This window comes from Zonotrichia albicollis, chromosome 1 (assembly GCF_047830755.1).
Source record: "Zonotrichia albicollis isolate bZonAlb1 chromosome 1, bZonAlb1.hap1, whole genome shotgun sequence".
Classification (NCBI taxonomy): domain Eukaryota; kingdom Metazoa; phylum Chordata; class Aves; order Passeriformes; family Passerellidae; genus Zonotrichia; species Zonotrichia albicollis.
This window is the reverse complement of record NC_133819.1, coordinates 57,687,480-57,706,820: the sequence shown is the minus strand read 5'-3', so window position 1 is coordinate 57,706,820 and position 19,341 is coordinate 57,687,480. Positions and strand designations below refer to the sequence as shown.

At 38.9% G+C, this 19,341-nt stretch overlaps 1 protein-coding gene across 4 annotated transcripts in view; it reads right to left on the bottom strand.

Annotated features, from left to right (window-relative positions):
• NFX1 (nuclear transcription factor, X-box binding 1) overlaps positions 1 to 19,341 on the bottom strand; it is a 76,790-nt gene that overhangs the window by 25,790 nt on the left and 31,659 nt on the right. For all 4 annotated transcript variants that reach the window (XR_003382261.2, XM_026798519.2, XM_005496109.4 and 1 more), the window contains 9 exons: positions 14,255 to 14,326; positions 12,473 to 12,612; positions 11,168 to 11,267; positions 10,813 to 11,030; positions 10,014 to 10,111; positions 8,608 to 8,638; positions 7,374 to 7,456; positions 6,725 to 6,833; positions 185 to 304 (listed from right to left, as the gene is read on the bottom strand). Coding sequence is in view for 3 of the 4 variants with exons in the window: in XM_026798519.2 (XP_026654320.1) it covers positions 185 to 304; positions 6,725 to 6,833; positions 7,374 to 7,456; positions 8,608 to 8,638; positions 10,014 to 10,111; positions 10,813 to 11,030; positions 11,168 to 11,267; positions 12,473 to 12,612; positions 14,255 to 14,326 (971 nt within the window). In the remaining variant the exon portion in view is untranslated. The remainder of the gene's footprint in view (positions 1 to 184; positions 305 to 6,724; positions 6,834 to 7,373; positions 7,457 to 8,607; positions 8,639 to 10,013; positions 10,112 to 10,812; positions 11,031 to 11,167; positions 11,268 to 12,472; positions 12,613 to 14,254; positions 14,327 to 19,341) is intronic.

The following is a 19,341-nucleotide window of genomic DNA, read 5'->3' as shown; positions in this document are numbered from 1 at the left end:
GGCTTGGATATATATTTTCAAATAGACCTATGTACACTTTTCTACATTTTGATTAAAAGAACCCCAAATTAAAACAAACAAACAAACAAACAAACAACCCCACTACACAACAAAACCAACCAATAAAAAAAATCAATAAAAAAACTCCAAAAAACCCCAATCAAAACTGAATGTCTTGACTTACCTGGATGATCACAGTCATGTGGCCTGGTGCATGTTTTTTTACACTCTGGTGGCTGAGTGCCACAGGGAACAGGGGGGTAAATCACAGATTCACCACAATAACAAGTCAACTCGTCAAAACCTGAAAAAAAAGTCAAATATATCCTAATGACTACCTCTATTTGCATGTTTCCTCTATGAGAAATCTTGACGTAACATGCAAATGTTTTATTCCAGCTTTGTTTTTTAATATTAAGCACTAATATTTGAAATTAGTGAATTTATTAGCTTTTGTTGCTTCTACAAGAAAACTAGACTATGAAGACTTGGTTAGGAATTATGCTTTGCTTTTGGAACGGTTCTTTTGCATCAATATTTTGAACCAGAGCAAGCAAAATGCTCATGTCAAGTTGAAAGCTTTGCTGTTCTACCTTTGATTTAAAAAGGGGAGATTTCTCTTCAATTCCCTTCCAGAAGGCAAATCATCGAAATTTTGTCTTCCAAATTTCCTGACATCACTTTTTCAGACCGTTGTTTAGATTTTGTCATTTTGCCAAGCCTTGAATATAGTACTATAAAGATTCCAAAGAAAATTACCACAAAAGAAAACAAGTCTTCTTTATGATATTTATTATTACACGGATCCTCATAAGCGCTCATTATGAACGTGTCCAAATACTTCAAACTCAGCTTTGTATGTTTTGGAAGTTCTCTGTCTCAGGCAGTACCTATTTTATTCTGAGTGCATTTTTTTATCTTCTGTGTTCAGGAAACAAGTTTTAATCTCCTATAACATCCAAATTTCAGTATTAAACAAAGTAACAGAAGTACTTACATACACCACCTCAATGAAAGCACTGCACAAAAATTAATACAATTCACTGCTTCTTTTAGACTATATAAAAACTGGCAAACTGACTGGAATACAAACTACAGTTCAAACAGATAAATGCTTAGAAAAACAGAACACTAAGAAAACATTCGACATCATAGAGGAGGAGATATGAGAACAAAAAGAGAATATGATTGGTCTTAAGCAAAGAAAGAGGTAGTGAAAAACAGCAGAAAATGGTGGAGGAAGTAAGAGAATAAAGGGGCAACAAAAATACAAACCAACAATTTTAACCTGAAGAGGAGAGTGTTAAGAGAGCTTCGGAATTCAGCAAGTTCTCTAACTCTAACTCTGCAATCATAGGATTCTTCCTTCCTAATCTACCAAAGCAAAACCAGTTGAACTCCCAAATGTTCCTACTGTCCCACTTCTACAGAAATTGACAGCTGCTAGATCAATATGCAGCTCCAGCCTAGGGTAGGACTGAACACACATTCCAGAGAGACGAGACACACAATATATACATAGCAACAACATGACCAGATACACAGACTAACACAAAGCCAACCGAATTATGAGGTTCAAGAGGAATACCAATAGCTAAGTCCTATTCCTTCTCTTCAGCTCATAGGACTGAAGCTTATTAGTGAAAGACACACACACACACACAATCCGCTCCAAATTCACATGCACACCACGACATTCGTGAATCTGAAATACTAGCACAGGCTGTCTAATATCCATGCCTGAACAGACTCCTTTCCTAGGTACTGGCTGAAGCCTTGGGTATTTCCAGAGGCAGACCTACTCCTACTAGCTACTCAATCCAGCTTTGAAGCAAGCTTGTTAGAAAATTGCACACAAACCCTCATCCATCCATGTGCTGGCACCCAGATCAAGGAGTCCTTATAACTTATGATCCCATTCTCCAGCTGTTCACACACAGGATACATCAATCTGGTCTCTCAGTTGCTAGCATAAAGACTATGTGATCCCATGATGTGCAGACAAGCCTACAGCTGCCAGCACACAAGAACTCTCACACACTGAACAGAGAATGAGATTACACTGAAAGATATTAAATCTTAACTATGACAGGATAAAGAATGGACATGAGGTGCACAGATCTCTATCAGGTAAGTAAGTTGACCAACAGCTTCATTTGTGCAAATGGTGTCTATTTTGCCTTCACTCCATTTGTCCATGCATCCACTTGATTCCTCCCAAATAACGTAACAAAATAATTTTCCCCCACTGAAGTGACTTGAACCTGGCTGGATGCCCTGCACCCACCAAAGCTGCTCTATCACTCCCACCCACAGGCAGGGGAAAGAAAATATAATGACTTGAGATAAGGACCAGGAGAGGTCACTAACCAAATACCATAATGTGAAAAACAAAATGCCACTTGGGCATACTAACTGAGTTTATTTCTAATAAAATCAGAGGATAATGAGAAGTAAAATAAATCTTAAAAACACTTCTCCCCTACCCTTCCCTCTTTCCCAGGCTGCAGCTCCTGCCCCCCAGTGGTGCAGGGGTCAGGGAAAGGGGGCAGCTGATCACATATTTTTCCCATTGCTGCTCAGGGAGAAGAGTCCTTCCCTGCTCCACGGCTGGATCCCTCCCATGGGGAGCTCTGCATGAACTTCTCCAACAGGAGTCTGTCCTGCATGCAGCAGTTCTCCACAAACTGCTCTATTGTAGATCACTGTTCCAAAGGGTGCAGCCCTTCAGGCAAAACCTGGTCCAATGTGGGTTCCACCAGAGTCACAGGTCCTACCAGGAAACCTGCTCTAGTGCGAACTCTGCTCTCCACAGGTCTGCAGGTCCCTGCCAAGAGCTTGTTCCAGCACAGGATTCCCACCAGTTCACAGCCTCTTTCAGGCATCCACTTGCTCCAGTGTGGAGTTCCCCTGTGAGCTGCAAGTGAATCTCTGTAGCCCTGTTGACCTCCATGGGCTGCAGGGCCACAGCTGCTTCACCATGATCTTCCCCAACAGTGGCTCTGCTTCAGCACCTGAGCACCTCCTCCCCCCTCCTTCTTCACTTATCTTAAGTGTCTGCATAGTTGCCTCCTCTCATCTCTGGCTGCAATTACATCTGTTCAATTATTTTTTTTCACTTCTTAAATACATTTTCACAGAGGTTTTACTGTTATTCCTCATCAGCTTGACCTTGGCCAGTTGTGGATCCATCTTAGAACCAGATGGCATTGATTCTGCTGGACATAGGGTAGCTTCTGGCAGCTTCAAACAGAAGCCAATTCTGTAGTCCCTTGCTTCCAAACCCTGGATGCAAACCCACTACAGCCACTGGCCACTCAGCTACATCTGTACTCAAATCTGCTACTTCTGCTATTATTAGTGTGATTACATCAGCATCACAACTACCTGGCCTTGGGAAATTTTGTTCTCAAAATGGTTCCCTATACCTCACTCATCCAATTACTTGTGAAGCTCAGACATCTCTCACCCTTTTTGGTGAGGAACAGATGTGAAATTTCCTATCTGAAACTTCTTTCACTTTTTAAATTATTTTTGCTATGTTCATAAATTTCTCAAGTCTGGTTATTTTTTAAAATCCATCCCATCAGTTAAACCTCAGGCCAGATCCTACTCATTTGCCCATGTATTTTAAAGTACAGCAGTTAGTAAAAAAAACCCGCAATTTTTGTCTAAGGAGACTAAATTACAGTAAATTACAGCAAATAAGAATGCTAGGGTGAACAAAATGTTAGAAGAAAGAAGTAGAAAGCAAAAATAGAAAATATTCAGAATGTCCATGGAAAGGAATATCCTGTGTAAAGGAAGCATGGGAAAGAGTAGAGCTTTGTTGTCCTTCACTACAGGCCTTGAAACGATCTTCCAAGGTCTTTGGAGGACGACAATGTTAGACAGCTACACTGGTCGCTTGCTATTGATGAAAAATGATAAGTAAAGAATCTTAAAATGAGAAGTCCCTTAGTTGCACTAATCAGGATAATGGGGACAGAGTGCAGAAAGGTCTGATCCAAAGGGCAGAAATAAAGTATCTGAAAACTTTGTTTTCCTAATGCACTGTCTCTAATGCTGACATTATTTATTGTCCCCAAGAGATGTATTCCTGTCTTGAAGTAGACTGTTGTCATGGTTTGGGCCTGGCACAGAGCCAGTGCCCCCATGAGAACACCCTCTCCCTGGTGTCTGCTGTGAGATGTGACCAGGAATAAGCAAAGCAGGCTCCAGCTTAGAAATAAAGAAAACTTTATTACCTAAACTACAAGAAAATAGGAACAAAAACTACAAGGGAAAAAATGGAAAACCTTACAAAAAGCACTTTCCTCCTCCCTGCCACCAAAATTTCCCAATCCGATACATGCCCCCAAATCGCCAACTGCCCAATCTGGCACCACCCTTTAGAATACTCAAACTTCAGTCCATGAAGAGGAGAGGAGTCCTTCTTGCACCTTAGGCTTCCCCTGGAAACACGCTGAAACCTCGTGTGCTCCCATGTCACTCAGCACCACCCGGAAAGTCCTTTTGCCATTTGTGACATCTTCCTTCAATGCCCAGTGCTCTCACCACTGTGCATGGACCAGAGCTGCTTTTAGGTTTGTCTTTTAAGGATGCCTTGTCTCACTCCAAAAAAGGCACAGTCTCTGCTTTGGGACATCTGTCCCCTCCCATTTTTTCCCACCCCCTGGGGCCGAGGGGTCCCCACAATGAACCCTCCTGGTTCTGAGGCACTGCCTCCCCCTAAATGCAGTCTCTGCGTCACAGGAATAAAACTGGTTCAGTCTATGGCCACACAAGAAAAGTTCAGCCAAAAGGCCACTCCAATCATCTCTCTTCGCACTCAGCCAGTCTTCTCCACTTCCCTCGGGCCAGGTCCTTGTTATCTCATCTCTTATCTCTCTTCTTATTCAGCTCCGAGGAGGATCAGCATTTTTGTGAGGTCCCAATCATGAAAGAAAGGGGTTAAAAATTTCAGTCTCTGCCTGTCCCAGAGCTCCAGCACTCCCACAATCGCTGCTGCTCCGGCCGGGCACCTTCTTGCTGCACTTCCCCCCTTCTCCTCCTTGGCTGGCTGCTATCACATTCCGTTGTCGCCGGCTCTCCCTCTCTCTCTCTCCTGGGAAGGCTGGGGGAGGGGGGGGGGTGGCTGCCCGATGCCTCCTGGGGCTCCTCCACCTTTCCATCCTCAAGGGCCTTCTCACCCCCCATCTCTGTCCAGGCCCAGGCCTACCACATGGCTGCCCCTCCCCCACCCAGCAGCAGCAGCTGGACGAGGGAGGGCGATTCGACCTCTTTCCCTAGAAGTCCCAAGAGAGCCTCCCAGGGCCGAAGCTCTGGTTTTTAACCCCTGTGTGTTCTCGGAGGTGTGTCCAAACCCTACTGGCCACACCAGGTGCCAATATCAAAATCCGAGCACCCATTGGTTTGACCACAGCATCCTAGAATTCCCAATTCTTCCTGGTCAAACCACCACAACTGTGCATGCATAAAGAAACCCTAGCACAAGAAAGGGACCACACTTATCAGCACTGAGAAAATTACACAGGAAAGCAAGGTACCTGGGAAGCACACAGAGGTGTAGATGCACTCTAGTATTGCACCTTGATGTCAGTCCTCACCATTCCTAGCAAAAGCAGTAATGGAGATAAAAGCAGGGACAAGAAATCCAATCTAATGAGTAGGCAAATGACTTACAGCTGACCATACCATGGCATTTGATACCATGGCTAATATAAGCCACCTGCAAAGTGTTGGCTAGACAGGTGGATCAGAGTAAAGAATGGCCATTGGGAGTGCTGAGAAGGAATGACCACCAACTTCAGGGTCAGAATCATATAGGACCACATAACGTATGCCTCTGTAATCTCAACAAGCAGCGTCCAGAGAAAGCAGGTAAGAAATCTTTAAAGATACTGCTTAGTTGATTTACCTCTGGACAGATTTAAATGGGAAACTTCAGGGGCACAGAGGTTTAAGCCAAATTACCATAATAATCATGTTCCTGAAGTACATAACTGCTTTTTCCGTATTCAGAAAAAAAATCAGCATGGAAGATTGACCTCTAGATTTTATCACATTCAACAGTGGAGCAGTTTACAGTGGAGCCATCCCATTAAACAATGGAGGCAATCCTTAGGTCTCCTTTAATCTGAGAGTGAAATATAATCTTCAAAAATATTGCAGCAATGTGGATAAGTTTAATGACCTTTAATATTAAACTCACAGAATTCACTGAAGAAAAACAACTGCTCAGAAAAATCCATGCATTCTGACTCAACTAGACCAGAAGTTACTAACAGGACCTCTGAGACATTAAGATTACTATTTTCCTTTGTCAAGAGAAGTGTTTGCACACAGAAATATTTATTTTTCTAATGAGAGATGCAGTCAACACATGCATCATATTCATAGGCTATTAAGACAGACTACAATGCTTAAGCACAGTGAGCTTCAGAGGCTCTAGCACCTTCTCTTTCCCAGGATGATTCCATGAAAAGTTGGTCTCCATAAAATGGAGGTCTTTGACTATGTCCATGTACATATAATATAGGAGAGACACATGTACTACTGCAGCGAAGCCACTTCAATCTGTAAACTGTATCCTTACAATCTACATCACCTTCCACCTTTTTCACCAGTGTGAAATAGATCACGTTAACTGCCTAGAGCTATACAGAGATATTAATGTATTCCTAGAATAGAAGACAATTATATATTTTTGCACATAACTCACTTGTTTGCCAGCATGTTTGACAACTGCCACGATGGCAGGGTTCTTCACATCTATGAAGCCCACAGTTGAGTTTACGACCACAAACCAAAGAGCACTTATGTTCTGTGTCCTAAGAAATGGCAAAAAAGAAAAAGCAGAATTTACCTACAAGCCCTATTGGTTATTTTTTCCTCTTTGAGGTTCCAATCTACTTCTAATAATAGATAGACAAAACAGTATAGTGCAGAAAACAGCTTAGGCAAAATCTATACAGCTTTTCTATCACTGTATGAATACACAATTTTTAATGCAGATTCTGTTAAGACTTCTGTTACAGACACAGCTACAAGGTTTATGCTTCTCCTATTAAGTAATATGTTTTTCCTCTCCATTTTCCCTGAAAATCACTGCATTGACAAAAAACAACTTCACACTGATTTAACTGCATTTAGGCTGAAATTTGGCTTTACTTTTATAATGATACCTATAAAACAAAACTTGCAAAATAAATGCACACACGTAAACTTTGTGAGCATAACCAACAAAGCAAATAGAGAATGAAGACGCACAAAAATGGAAAGATACAAAAGAAAAAAACACTATTAACATCACAACCAAAATTAAACATACATCACATCAAGCAATTTTATAGAACCACAGGTACACTTACCACACAGCAAACTTCATTACACTTGTGACGTCCACATGATCTCTTCTTGTTGCATCGCTTGTCACACATGAATGTAATAGCAGCTATTAAAAAGAAAATCCCCCCAAATTCCTAACTTTTAGATCTTTGTATATGCTGAGAATAAAACCTGTAATTACAGTATTACACTAAGGCTGTTACAGGGCATGGTCTAGGAGAGACTAACACAGAGTAAGCCAGCAAGCAAACTTTTAAACTACTCGCTCTGCCTCACAATTATCCCCATGTGAGCACTTGCCTTTCTTTAAAGAAGCTCTTACTCAAAAGGATTTTGGAAAGCAGAATCCATGAAGCTAGTTAATTTCCCCTTAACCTTCACACCATGAACTCTACACAACAGAACAAAGAAAACAGGATATTCTGATACACTGAAGTACCATAAACATCCAATTTAAGACTGCTTAAACTGGGGTGGTTTTAGCTGTTTTAGTCAGCTAAAAACAACTACTGCTATATGCTCATGAAATTACTGCTAGCAAAGAACATCCTTATTACCATACACAGCTAACAAAAGGGAATCATTTCTGGATTCCATAAGAGCAAAGTCTTCATAGACAAAAGGTCAAATTAGAAAATATGCGTATTACTCCCTTATGTATCTTGTAAATAACTACCTCAGTAGATAGAGGTCAATCAAGTAAAGATTTCACTGAGGGGAATTCTGAGATGTTATATCCTGAATACCAAGAAGCATCAAATGGGAACACTCTTGACGCAAAGATCATCACCATACAATGTCTAGTAGAATCAAAGCTTGTATTTCCCCAGAAACATAGGCATCAGAGTAAAACTATTACACTGAATCTGAGCTGTGCAAGTTGACCAAAAGTTATACAGGATGATGGGAGAGTAGGAGGGAGATGGTAACCTACTGAATATGGCAGGTGGTGTAAGAAACTATTCAAAATAAAACAGACATAATCTTTGAGATCAAATGTGATCTCAAAGAAGCCTTTCCTTATGTAAAAGATTAAAGAAAACTAAATATGTTTATATTTCAAACCTTCTCCCAAACATAACAGCATGACCAGTACCATGAACAAGCAGCAGAAATTACCAACTTAGCATGGAACCATGGATATAAGATGCAGTACAGATTAGCTATTTTCCAATTTTGTCAATCAAACTCCAAACTACTATGAGCTGTAATAAGTTTTAAAAAACTTTACATTATGTATGTATCTTTATCTTATACCTTTATTTCTGAGAAGAGCACATGGGATTTCCTAGGAAACAAACAAGCAGCCATTAGATTAAAATAAATGAAACAACTGAAACATACTTATCTAGAAAACATTTGGTCACATGAAAAAAGAAGCACAACTCAGTTTTCATGTGTATAACACATCTGTATACAAAAGTGAAATAAAAACTGGGAAAAAAAATCCTCAAATCTTTTAACACAGTATTTGTTCCTTAAAGATTCAATACCATTTTTTAAAAAATGTAGTTTTGTATTCTCCACTTAATTCAGCAGTTTTAAGTGTCACCGTAAACTGAGAGAATCAGGCTTGTCCCAAGAAACCAGAAATCTGTGTGATGGAAACCAATAGAGATCTCCCAGAGAGTACTGACAGGAGTGCATAAATTTCTGCTTTGACCAAACGTCCCAAAAACCCAAGTCTGACAAAAGAAAGGAAGAAGCCTAAAGTTACGATCTACAAAGGTGTACCTAAAGACCTCAACATGAAAATAAAATGCGATGGATGAAAATAATGTTGTTGACATTTGAAGCATTCACAATAACTTTATATTCTAAGCTGTCATTTCTGAGTATTGCATTTTTCATAATTGATTAAAATTATCACTGTAGTTAACTCTTTTTATAGAAGCATCTTTCTGATGTGTGAGAAACTTCATAAACTAAACCCAAAACCTCACTACCTTATTTCAAGATTCAAAATGCAATCTAAAGCCTTCTACGCCATAACTACCTTCAGCAAACTTCTAGGAGAAAGCAGTTCCAACTGCTAGCAAACTCTCAGTAATTTCCATGCACCTACAGACTTACATATATTCAGAAGCCACCTCTACTTGCAGATGATATATAACAGGTCAAAAAAGTCATCAAAGCTTCTGTCATAGTAGCCAAAAATTTCAAAGCTATGATTACAGAAAGTAGCATGGTTTAAAAATATAATAATTACTAAATAACAATAACTGAGGACCTAGAGGATCACTATATAAATGTACAATGAACAGAAATCAGTAACAATGTAGTTGTTACTAAAACGTCTACAAGGAGACTACAAGCCATTACTATAAAGTTTTAATTAGGCTGCCTTTGCTCTCTCAGTTTACTCTTGGCACCACTGACAATTCCTTATGCTACAAAAATACTCCAGAATAATATGGAATTTTGAATAATGTTTACACTAATAGAACTCTGTTCAAACTCTGCCAAAATACTTTAAAAATTGCCTTCATAGTAAAAGCATGTTACCACTTCTCAGTGTAAGCTAGATACCATCTATCAGTTAGTATACAACATAAGTTTTTGCAGCTAAGGAGCACAGTACTTCTTTATACTTCTTCAGTTCCTTTTTCTCTACAGCTTTAAAAAGCAGCAAAGATTACCTGTTTTTGCGGTTACACACTCACCTTTTTTTTGAAGCCACACCTACAAAAAATATTTGATGTGTGAGAACATGGTTTACAGTCTCCTTCGTGGCAAAGGCTTTCACATGTATGAATGAACTCTAGCAAAATGAAAATACAAATATTAAGAATATAAAGAAGTCTATGACCACATAACATCATAATTATTAGGAGCATCACTGGTCAATGATACTAAGCTTATGCACAGCTGAGTTTTATTTCCTTATTTTAAAACATTATTATGAACACACAGCCAGACTGCAGGCTCTACAGTGGTTTTTACATTCATTTTGGTTAAAACTCAAAATCGCTAATAAAATATTAATTTATTGAAATTAAATATTTAAAGACCACTTTTTGTTTTGATATCAAAAGGGTTAATCTAAGAACAAAGACTGCATCTGTATACTTTTAACAAAGAAACAGGCATGCCCTGCTTCCAGAGCAAGGAAGATAAAGGGACAGGGGGAGTAAGTACATCTGGCTTAGGAATGCAAACACAGCCAAAATAAGACCATAAAAAGACTAAACCAGGAGGAGTTTTATAGTAATGAGCAATCATAATATGTATGAGATTTCTGCAAATTGCAAAGCACATTTATGTAATTTAAGTATATAAGCAATGCGCTTGCAGAAAATCGGAATGCAGGACTCTAGGTGAACTTACCCCGCCTGCAGCTGGTACAGCAATAAAGAATGCCTACTTCTTAATGCTGTATTGGTGTTCAGGAGTTCTATTCACCTGACTTTCGGTGACACTATGAGACACTTTAAATACTCTGATACAGAAATTTCTAATTACCATAGCTACCACAAGAAAGAGGTTTGCCACATGTTTTTCCACACGATGGGATAGGATCTGTGCAAATTTTACGTTCAACACATCCTAGTTCCAGTAACTTGCTGAGAGGAGTCTGACCACAGGGACAACGATACACAACTTGTGGAAGTCGTGGACAGAGCTGGCAAGGCTGAGGATGGCATACTTGCTTACAGTTGTGCCTCCCACAATTTAATTTTCTGGAAAAAAGAATCATCAAAGAAACAAAATAGAAAACAAGAAAAAAATTAAAAGGGGAATTATCTAAGAGTATCACAGTAAGTTATTTTGAACAGAATGACCTTCTTTTTAAAAGCGTAAGTCATAGTGATCTTACTTGCCACATATATTCTGACATGAGAAACTCCCAAAACCATCAGAAAATTCGTCCTTTGATCCACACAATACTTCTTTAAAGCTGCTTCCACAGTAACACACTGAAAGAAAGCAATATTCCACAGAAAATACAAGAGAATATCAATGACAGAACACCTCCAGCAAATATAAAAAGGTAAAAAGTGAAAAATTGTTACAGTCAATTTTCAGAAGGATAAAGAAGTTGCTTCTCTTTAGATTTATTTCATCAATGCAAGAGTTTTGTCCTAGAGAAGTTGGAATTCCAGCACTATTTGTTTTGATAAAGTGGTACTATATGCACAGAAAGTTTATTTATTAAAGCAGTATACAAAACAAGTTAATTATTACCTTAAAAATGAGAAAATTAACTTAAATTTTTCTGTATAAACTGTTCTATAAAGTTATTTATATACTGGCATACATACCCAGTTAATTTAATTTCCATTCAAGTCTTGGTTTACAAAATTTTATCAGAAATCATGAGAAGCTTGTTGAAATGTACTTTCCTGTTGCCCTGGAATCGCTGGGTGGGCAAGGATAGGTTGGATTCAATCTGCACAGGGACCCTCAGCCAATGTCATTCAGCTCTACATGCAGATGTATCATTGGCCAGAGAGCTGGATAGGGCTAAGACCTCAACAAATCACATGTGTAACTGAAGCGCCTATAAAATGAGCTGGAGAATAAACTCAAGGCTGTTTGTCACAAGAACTCTAGAGAGTGAGTCTCTGTCTCTGACCCACACCCCTCATTCACGTTACACTTTCCTATACCTTCTTCTATTTTTCTTTCATTTACCATCTAATTAATTCTTATAGTAAAAAATTCAGTAGGATCAGAGGATAATTCAAATAAAAAAGGATTAGTTAGTACAAGTCCTTACCTAAAGCATAGTCAGCATTGAGATAAGACCACATTACTCAAGTGTTTTATTCAGTTGGTCTTGAAAACCCCAAGAAAAGAGGTTTCCCTTACAGCTAGTTACAACGAATTTAAGCTCATTGTCTCTCATCCTTCACACAAGCATAACCTGTCCCTGTCTTCTTAAATTAATGATTAGCTACTGAAAGGCCATTACTCGGCCCTCTCAAGATAAGGAAGTCCAGTAACACCAGCCAGTCCTAATAAGGCACATGCTCTAACAGCCTAATCATCATGGCAGGATTCCAGCAATAGATTTTGTTTGGTTTAGGAAAAACTGGCACCTGCCTTTTGGTATTGATCTTTTCCACACCCTTGTTCTCACTGTATAGGGCAGATATCTGTAAAGCATTTCAGTACTTACCTTGCTGTACTGTTAACTGGCAAGGTGAACACTTTCCTGAGTGGCACACTTGAGTACAACTGTGCTTTCCACAGTTTAAAGTATTTCCACATACATTAGAACAATGAATTTTTGTTGATTGACCACAGCGAACTGAATGACTGTAGAGAAATGACAACATAGCATGTCAGCTACATGACATCTACACAGTATTAAACAAAAAGGGAAAGGCATTTTCAGTAAAAAGTCAAAATCTTCAAAAGGCAGCATAATTTACTAATTTAAGTCTTTAGGAAATAACACCCCTAGTTTTCCTCTTGCTTCCCCCCTCTTCCACCTCACCAAAATAAAACACCTATAAAAGTAGTTAGCCTACAGAATTTTTCCTGAAGAAAATGGGGGAAAACAACCCAAGGTGACACTAAAATTTGAACAAATGCATGAACTCATGTTTGCACTGTCAGAAAAGCAGGTATTTCTAATACAGACATCTTTCTGAAGACTTAAACAACCCTAAAAATCCATTGAACACAATGAAGATAGGGATATGGGCCTTAACAGTGAGTCAGATGACTATGAAAACAACTGAGTTTTTTATTAAATTGTCTAAAAATGTGACAAAATCAATTCTCCTATTTTTTCAACTCTGGATGGCTCATACAATGGCTGTAAAACATGTACTTGAAATAATAATTTTAAAACATCCTTAAAGTGGTGATGCCATGCCGTACACCCTGGATGCTTATTATACAGTACCTATGAAATGCTATTTTGAAGCAGGTATTAAGTATCAAATGTACTATTACAAAAATCAGCAATCTGGTGAAATAATCTGACATCTGCAAAAAATCTGCCATCTTGAAAAGAAAAAAAAAAAAACAAAACAAAAAACTAAACAATAAAAGGAGGTAATATTACTATGGAAGATAAAATTCAGTCATCTACAAGTAATCAATTTTTCTGCTGAAAACAAAGTGCTTTTATCTACAAATACTGCCACAGAAATTGCAGTACCTTCTTCTGAAAAATTAATATCGTGTAGTACTAGATTCAAACTCTGAGCAATAATTGCAAAAAACCAAAAGATCTTTTTTCCAGAGCAAGAATCTAACACTGAAATTGGTTTATGGCTTTTTTGGTTCTGTAAACAAACTCAGGCAAACAATTTATTACACAGAATCAGTTCTACATAATGAGCAAAAGGGACTCTAAAGACTCAGGCCAACTGATTATGAGTGATCACACATAGTATAGGCAGCACCACATTGCTATTGGCAATGACACTATTATGCACCAAACATGTAAGGAAAAGATAGCTTCCACGTCTGAAATACACTATAGACTTCTCTGTACAGTTTCTGAGAAAACCACATTATTTTTGAAAGTATTACTTCTGAAATTAAGTAATTTAAATCTCATTTCATTCAGATAGAAAAGACATGAACATTTTTTCTATTAAATTCTTGGAGTCTTCTAGCAAATAAAATTAATAAATACTAGTATACGAGATTTCAAAATTGAATCAACTTACAGACTGCTCAAACAATTCAGCTACATGTATCATAAACTGAAAAGTATTTTTTGTTATTTTTACTTTCTTTCTTGAAAAATTACAACTGCATTTTTTCAAAATATAAAATTCTCCAAATAATTTTAACCACAAATTCAAGTCACAGCTCAGATTAAACTTTGTACAGCAGATTTTTAATAAACTATAAGAAAAAAAATTAGTATACAGAGTTTTAAATTGTTCTTATGTCTATAATAACTAAAATTATGTCTGCATAGTAGAAGCATTCTTACCTTGTTTGTCCACATTCACATGTTTTTGTCACAAAGGCTGGGCACGAAGGGCACGGTCCTGGGTGGCACAGACTTAGAAGTAAGTAAAAAAAGCGAATTTAACTTGAGCTTTATTACACTCGCAGAGACACAATCCACCATGAGCTAACACCAGGGCATTATCAAAACATTATACAGGACTCCTACACTCCCTCCTGCAGGGTGTGAAAGCAATCTTAACACAAGAAAAAAAAAATTGATTATTACAATTGCATCAGTCTCAAAGACCACTAATGTTGAAAGAATAACTGTATTCTTGCCGCTGTCAAATCAACAGTACTACTAACAAATCAATTCTGCTACTGACACATTTGATATATTTGATTTTCACCAGCAAACATGCATCAACTCAACTGTGTTCATCATTGATAACACCCAAAACAATCATCTTATGTCCAAAGCATTAACGTAATTATTTCCTTGGTGATCTTAAATACAACAGAGATAAAAACTTCTCTAATAATTTCATCTTTTGAGCTGATGATTTTATCTTTGAACTCAGCGCTTCTAGTGCCACCAGTAAGAGGTGTTCCTCCTCTTCCGGTAAGGCAACACATGGGAGACATAGTAAGTCTGCCTCAGTTTTCTTCTTACTGTCAAGGGCAATTTCCTGCAGGTGTCATCAATTCCAGTCCTTTATATATCAGACCTTACCTCCTACTTCAAGAAAAACTAGATGTTCCCTATCTGCATGTAAGACCTTAGTTGGGCACAGACAAGCCCAGGTTTGTGAAATTATACTTAACTATCTAGTCTGCACTCTTCCTTAGCCAACTCCCAGTTCTCTTCATCTGCAAAAACAGCAGCTCTCATTTGGAGCAATTATTACTAGCCAGAACTGACCAGCACAGAAATCTTAGCCAAAAGAAAAAACTCAGAAATATCAGAAAACTCCAAAAACACAGACTACCCTGTTACATGGTAACTACTGAATTCCTCAAGGACAGTAACTATAGAAGTACTAATTAGTACACCAGTTACTACAGTCATATGCAATATAGTTGAGTCATGCCTCCAGCTTGTCAACAGTGGTCTGGCTTCCTTTCTTCCTCTACCACTCCTAGCTGACAATAAGGCCTAACCTATCATTCAACCTATGCCAGCTGTAACACTAAAGCCAAGCAATTGCACAATAAGCCAATTAAAAACAATGAGAAATCCCCCATCACATAAAGCAAATCCAAAAAACAAACCACCAAAACCACCATACCCCTCCGTTTTTTGATAAATCAGTTTTATGACACAGTGAAGAGTTGAAAAAGCACCACAGCAGGCACAAGGAAAGGGGGAAAAAAAAGAAAAACTGGATGCTTACACAGTAAAGCAAGAAGAAAGAAAATTTATTAAAATTGTACTGTGGTGCAGCGGTGCAGCAGTTTAGATGTCACTCGCCCAGGCTAGCTGGCCAGCAGCCGCTAGCAGCACGGGGGGGCACTTGTCCCGAGAGCTGGGCTTCGGGAGAGCACCTCAAGCAGACACCCAGCGCTATGGCTGTAGGTGCTGCCATGTGCGGACGAGACCCGGAATCTCTGCGATGAACAGGAATAAAGAGCGCTCTCCGCCTGGGGCAAAGTGCAGCTTTAAGGGCACCCAGGGAAGCCAACAAACCAAGCGAATTTGAGGGTTGATACTTGTGGTTATAAAGGGAGTGGGTGGTAGGGGTGGAACCAATACAGAGACCAATGGGAATCCAGAAGGGAGGGGGGTATGAGAGATTGCCACGCAGGGGAGCCCAATGGGTACAGCTTAAAGGAGCAGTCCCGGTCCCGGAGCCAATCACTCCAAGCACTGGAAAGAAGCTTCTGAAGAAAGGGAGTGAGCAGGGAGTGACTGGCAGGGCCCTGGGGAGGAATAGGGGAAAGGACACATTAAGTTGTCAGGGTAACCCGGGAGGAGTACAACTGGATACATTGGGTGCCATGGGGACCAGAGAGACTGGCATTTAACTGGGAGAGGAGGGAGAACCTGGGCAGAACCATTACAACTTGGGGGAAACAAAACATTCCAACTTTAAACAAAGGGAGAACAAATCAAGCAAGGGGAGAGTAAAACAAATACAACACAACACTGTGGAACTTCAGACAATGAGAATTAACATGCATTCTGCAACATACAAGAAAACCTATCTTACAAGAAAACCTCTTGTATAAGGACTGCACTGTATATTGCACTGTCTTGACTTCAATTCTCACAGACCCATGTAGGATTCTGAAGGCTGGATGCCAACTTAAGAACTAAGAATCAGATTAAAGTAAATATGAATTCAAAATATTAGAATCTAGGTCATAACTTGGAAAAGTAAGAAGGCACATCATCTTCGGAAGTCTTGTCATGTTAAGTTTTTTACCTGGTGTATTATTTTCTCAACATTCTCATACACAAGCAATGCTAAGTTCTCTTCCATAACCCACTCCTGGCACACTTTCTGATAATACTGTATCACACAACAACAATTTACATGGATCACAAACATTTTAAAGTTGCAAGTACCAGTATTAATTGATCGCAGTCTTACAGCAAGATTCCTTTTGTTAGAACAGTATCAGACAATTTTCAGACATCTGAAAGTTTGGACAATGTATGTTTCTGAAACAATTTTCTGACCTTTTGTTAATAAGAACAGAAAAATTCTAGTAATGCAAAAACTAATGCTTTGAAATCAAACTACTGACTTTTGAAACAAATATTCCTTATGCATCCCTACAGATACACATGCAAAAGTCTCTGGTACAAATTAGTTTAGACAGAAGCTACAGTATGACTACAGCTCTAGGACACACTTGATCCATACAACAACAATTAAGACTGAAATTCAGATTTCATTCAGCATAGACATGCACAAGAAGCGCAGAAAATGCTCCTTAGATGATAAAGACGGGTGATACCTTTAGAGTTTTAGTCCTGGTTGGATTAAGCAAAAAACTAAGTTAAATGACTTGACAATGTTGCAAACTGAACTCAAAAAGGTTGAAGACTTCAGTATTAACTTCTGTTTGGTGAATGCAGAGGTTTTTTAAACTGAACCTTCATTATCTACCATTACCATGGAGGATTATTTTGCAATTTACTGCTGCTGCTCTAGAGAACTGGCATACAGGAAAAGTTGTGAAGATAGATACATCTAGACCGAGGAAAAATTAAACTTCCATTTGCCTGACAGTGAAAGTATTACATACTATAACAGAACAAAAAGGGGACTTCTACCTGCTGTAGAGAAGATTACAGCAGCAAAGAAGTATGAAAGAAGTCCAGTGACTAAAATTTAAATTAACAGAGAGATGTGGGAAATGGATTTGTAGAGCTCTCAGGGCTTGACAGAAGGCCCACACAGTATGCATCTGTATGCAAACTTTGAGAGAAGAAATGTTGACTTAGAAATGACATGGAAATAGGACAGATATTGTTGAGAGAGAAATAAAGTTAGAAGAAAAAGTTTCAATGGATGGCCTGGCAAGTAAGACTAGATACTTTGGAGAAATACAGCTATGAAAGATGCCTTGTACTAGGACTCATGAGAGGTAGTTTCAGATGATTGGCTTTAAAGCACCTACAGCATGGTGCAGCAAAAAGCTGATAGGCCAAGAAACACAGTGTATTGTAATTAGGAAATAGCTGGCTTCTGAATGTGATGACGTGAATTATGACATCTGTATTGTCTCACCCTTCTCATGAGACTGAAAATGGAATAAAAGTTTTTAAAACACCTCTCAGTTGCCCGATCTCTGGATCAGAAAAAGGGTATTGTCTGACAGAGAGAAATTTCATTAACTGCCTTTGTAAGACCTTTTTAAAATGCTCTCAAGGCCCTGCATAGTTTCAGCTGGCAGGGAGAACTTCAGAGACTTAAAAGAAGTTTTGCTTTGTTAAGAAGTTTATTATCAGGAACATTTTATTGAAGGTTAAGCTAGATGTTTCTGTGATGTAGAACCTAACACTGTAAAATAAATGTCAGTGTTTTTAAACTAAAAATGTGAAGAGAACTCACCTTGAGAAGTGTTATGCATGCCATAGCACAACACTAGCAAAAGGTTGGCAAAGCATTCCCCATTGCTAAACCAGTTGATGTACTCAGGCCTGAGCAGTAGGCCTAAGCAAGAGTTGACTTACTAGATGGATCCCAAGCACTGTGTGACTACTGACACCATCAGTATTATTTAGCTAAAAAGAGATGACCAAGAGCTTATACCCACTGCTTAACACCAAACCCCTGCTTTAAAAACTTTCACATAACCTTCTGTAGTTACCAGCAAGAAATGTATCATTTTAAGAAATTTTCCCAGCTAACATGAATAGAGGCTTGCTTGTAGGGTATTTTAGGGGAAAACCCTCCCAGCCAAGGCGTGGGCTCTGGCCAAGCCCTGGCCCTGGCTGGTCAGCAAGCACGCCACCAGATTCAGGTGTTCCTGTGCTAAAAATACATTCAAGTCACATTGACTTGCTGATTTGGACCTATAAAAGTTGGACCCACTTTCAGGGCAAATTTGCAGGCCTCACCTACGGGTGGACTCACCATGTAGGGTTTTGCTAATTGCTGGGAAGGGTTCTTCAGGTCCTCACTGTGAAACAGAGCTTCCCAGCAACTACGGACTCTGGGTGACGGTGAAGTATTTAGGCAAATGATGACGGATCTAACTTTCTCGATCACTATCCTTTCTCTCACAAAGTAATGACTACGTACACTACCTTGCCTATTTTTGCTTGTTGCTAGAGCAAAGTACGTGTTTTACTGAATGTATAATTTTACTTTTGTATTATCTTAATATTCATTGTAAAATAAGAAGACCATTCTTTCCATTGGTGTCTGTGTCCTTTAAATCGTTCCTGTCAATTGGCAGTGTAAATCACCTTAACTTATTTTCACCAAAATGGGGTGTGGTGTTGAAAAGCAAAAACAAAACAGCTTTTAGGATATTTGCAAACCGAATGACAGTTCTGGATCAAACATTATCACCTTATGAGAACATCTGGGAGGAGGGGAAAATGGCACAGAGCAAATCCACAATGGAAAGAAATAAATGCTTGCAAGTTCTGAGATCATCTAAACTTAA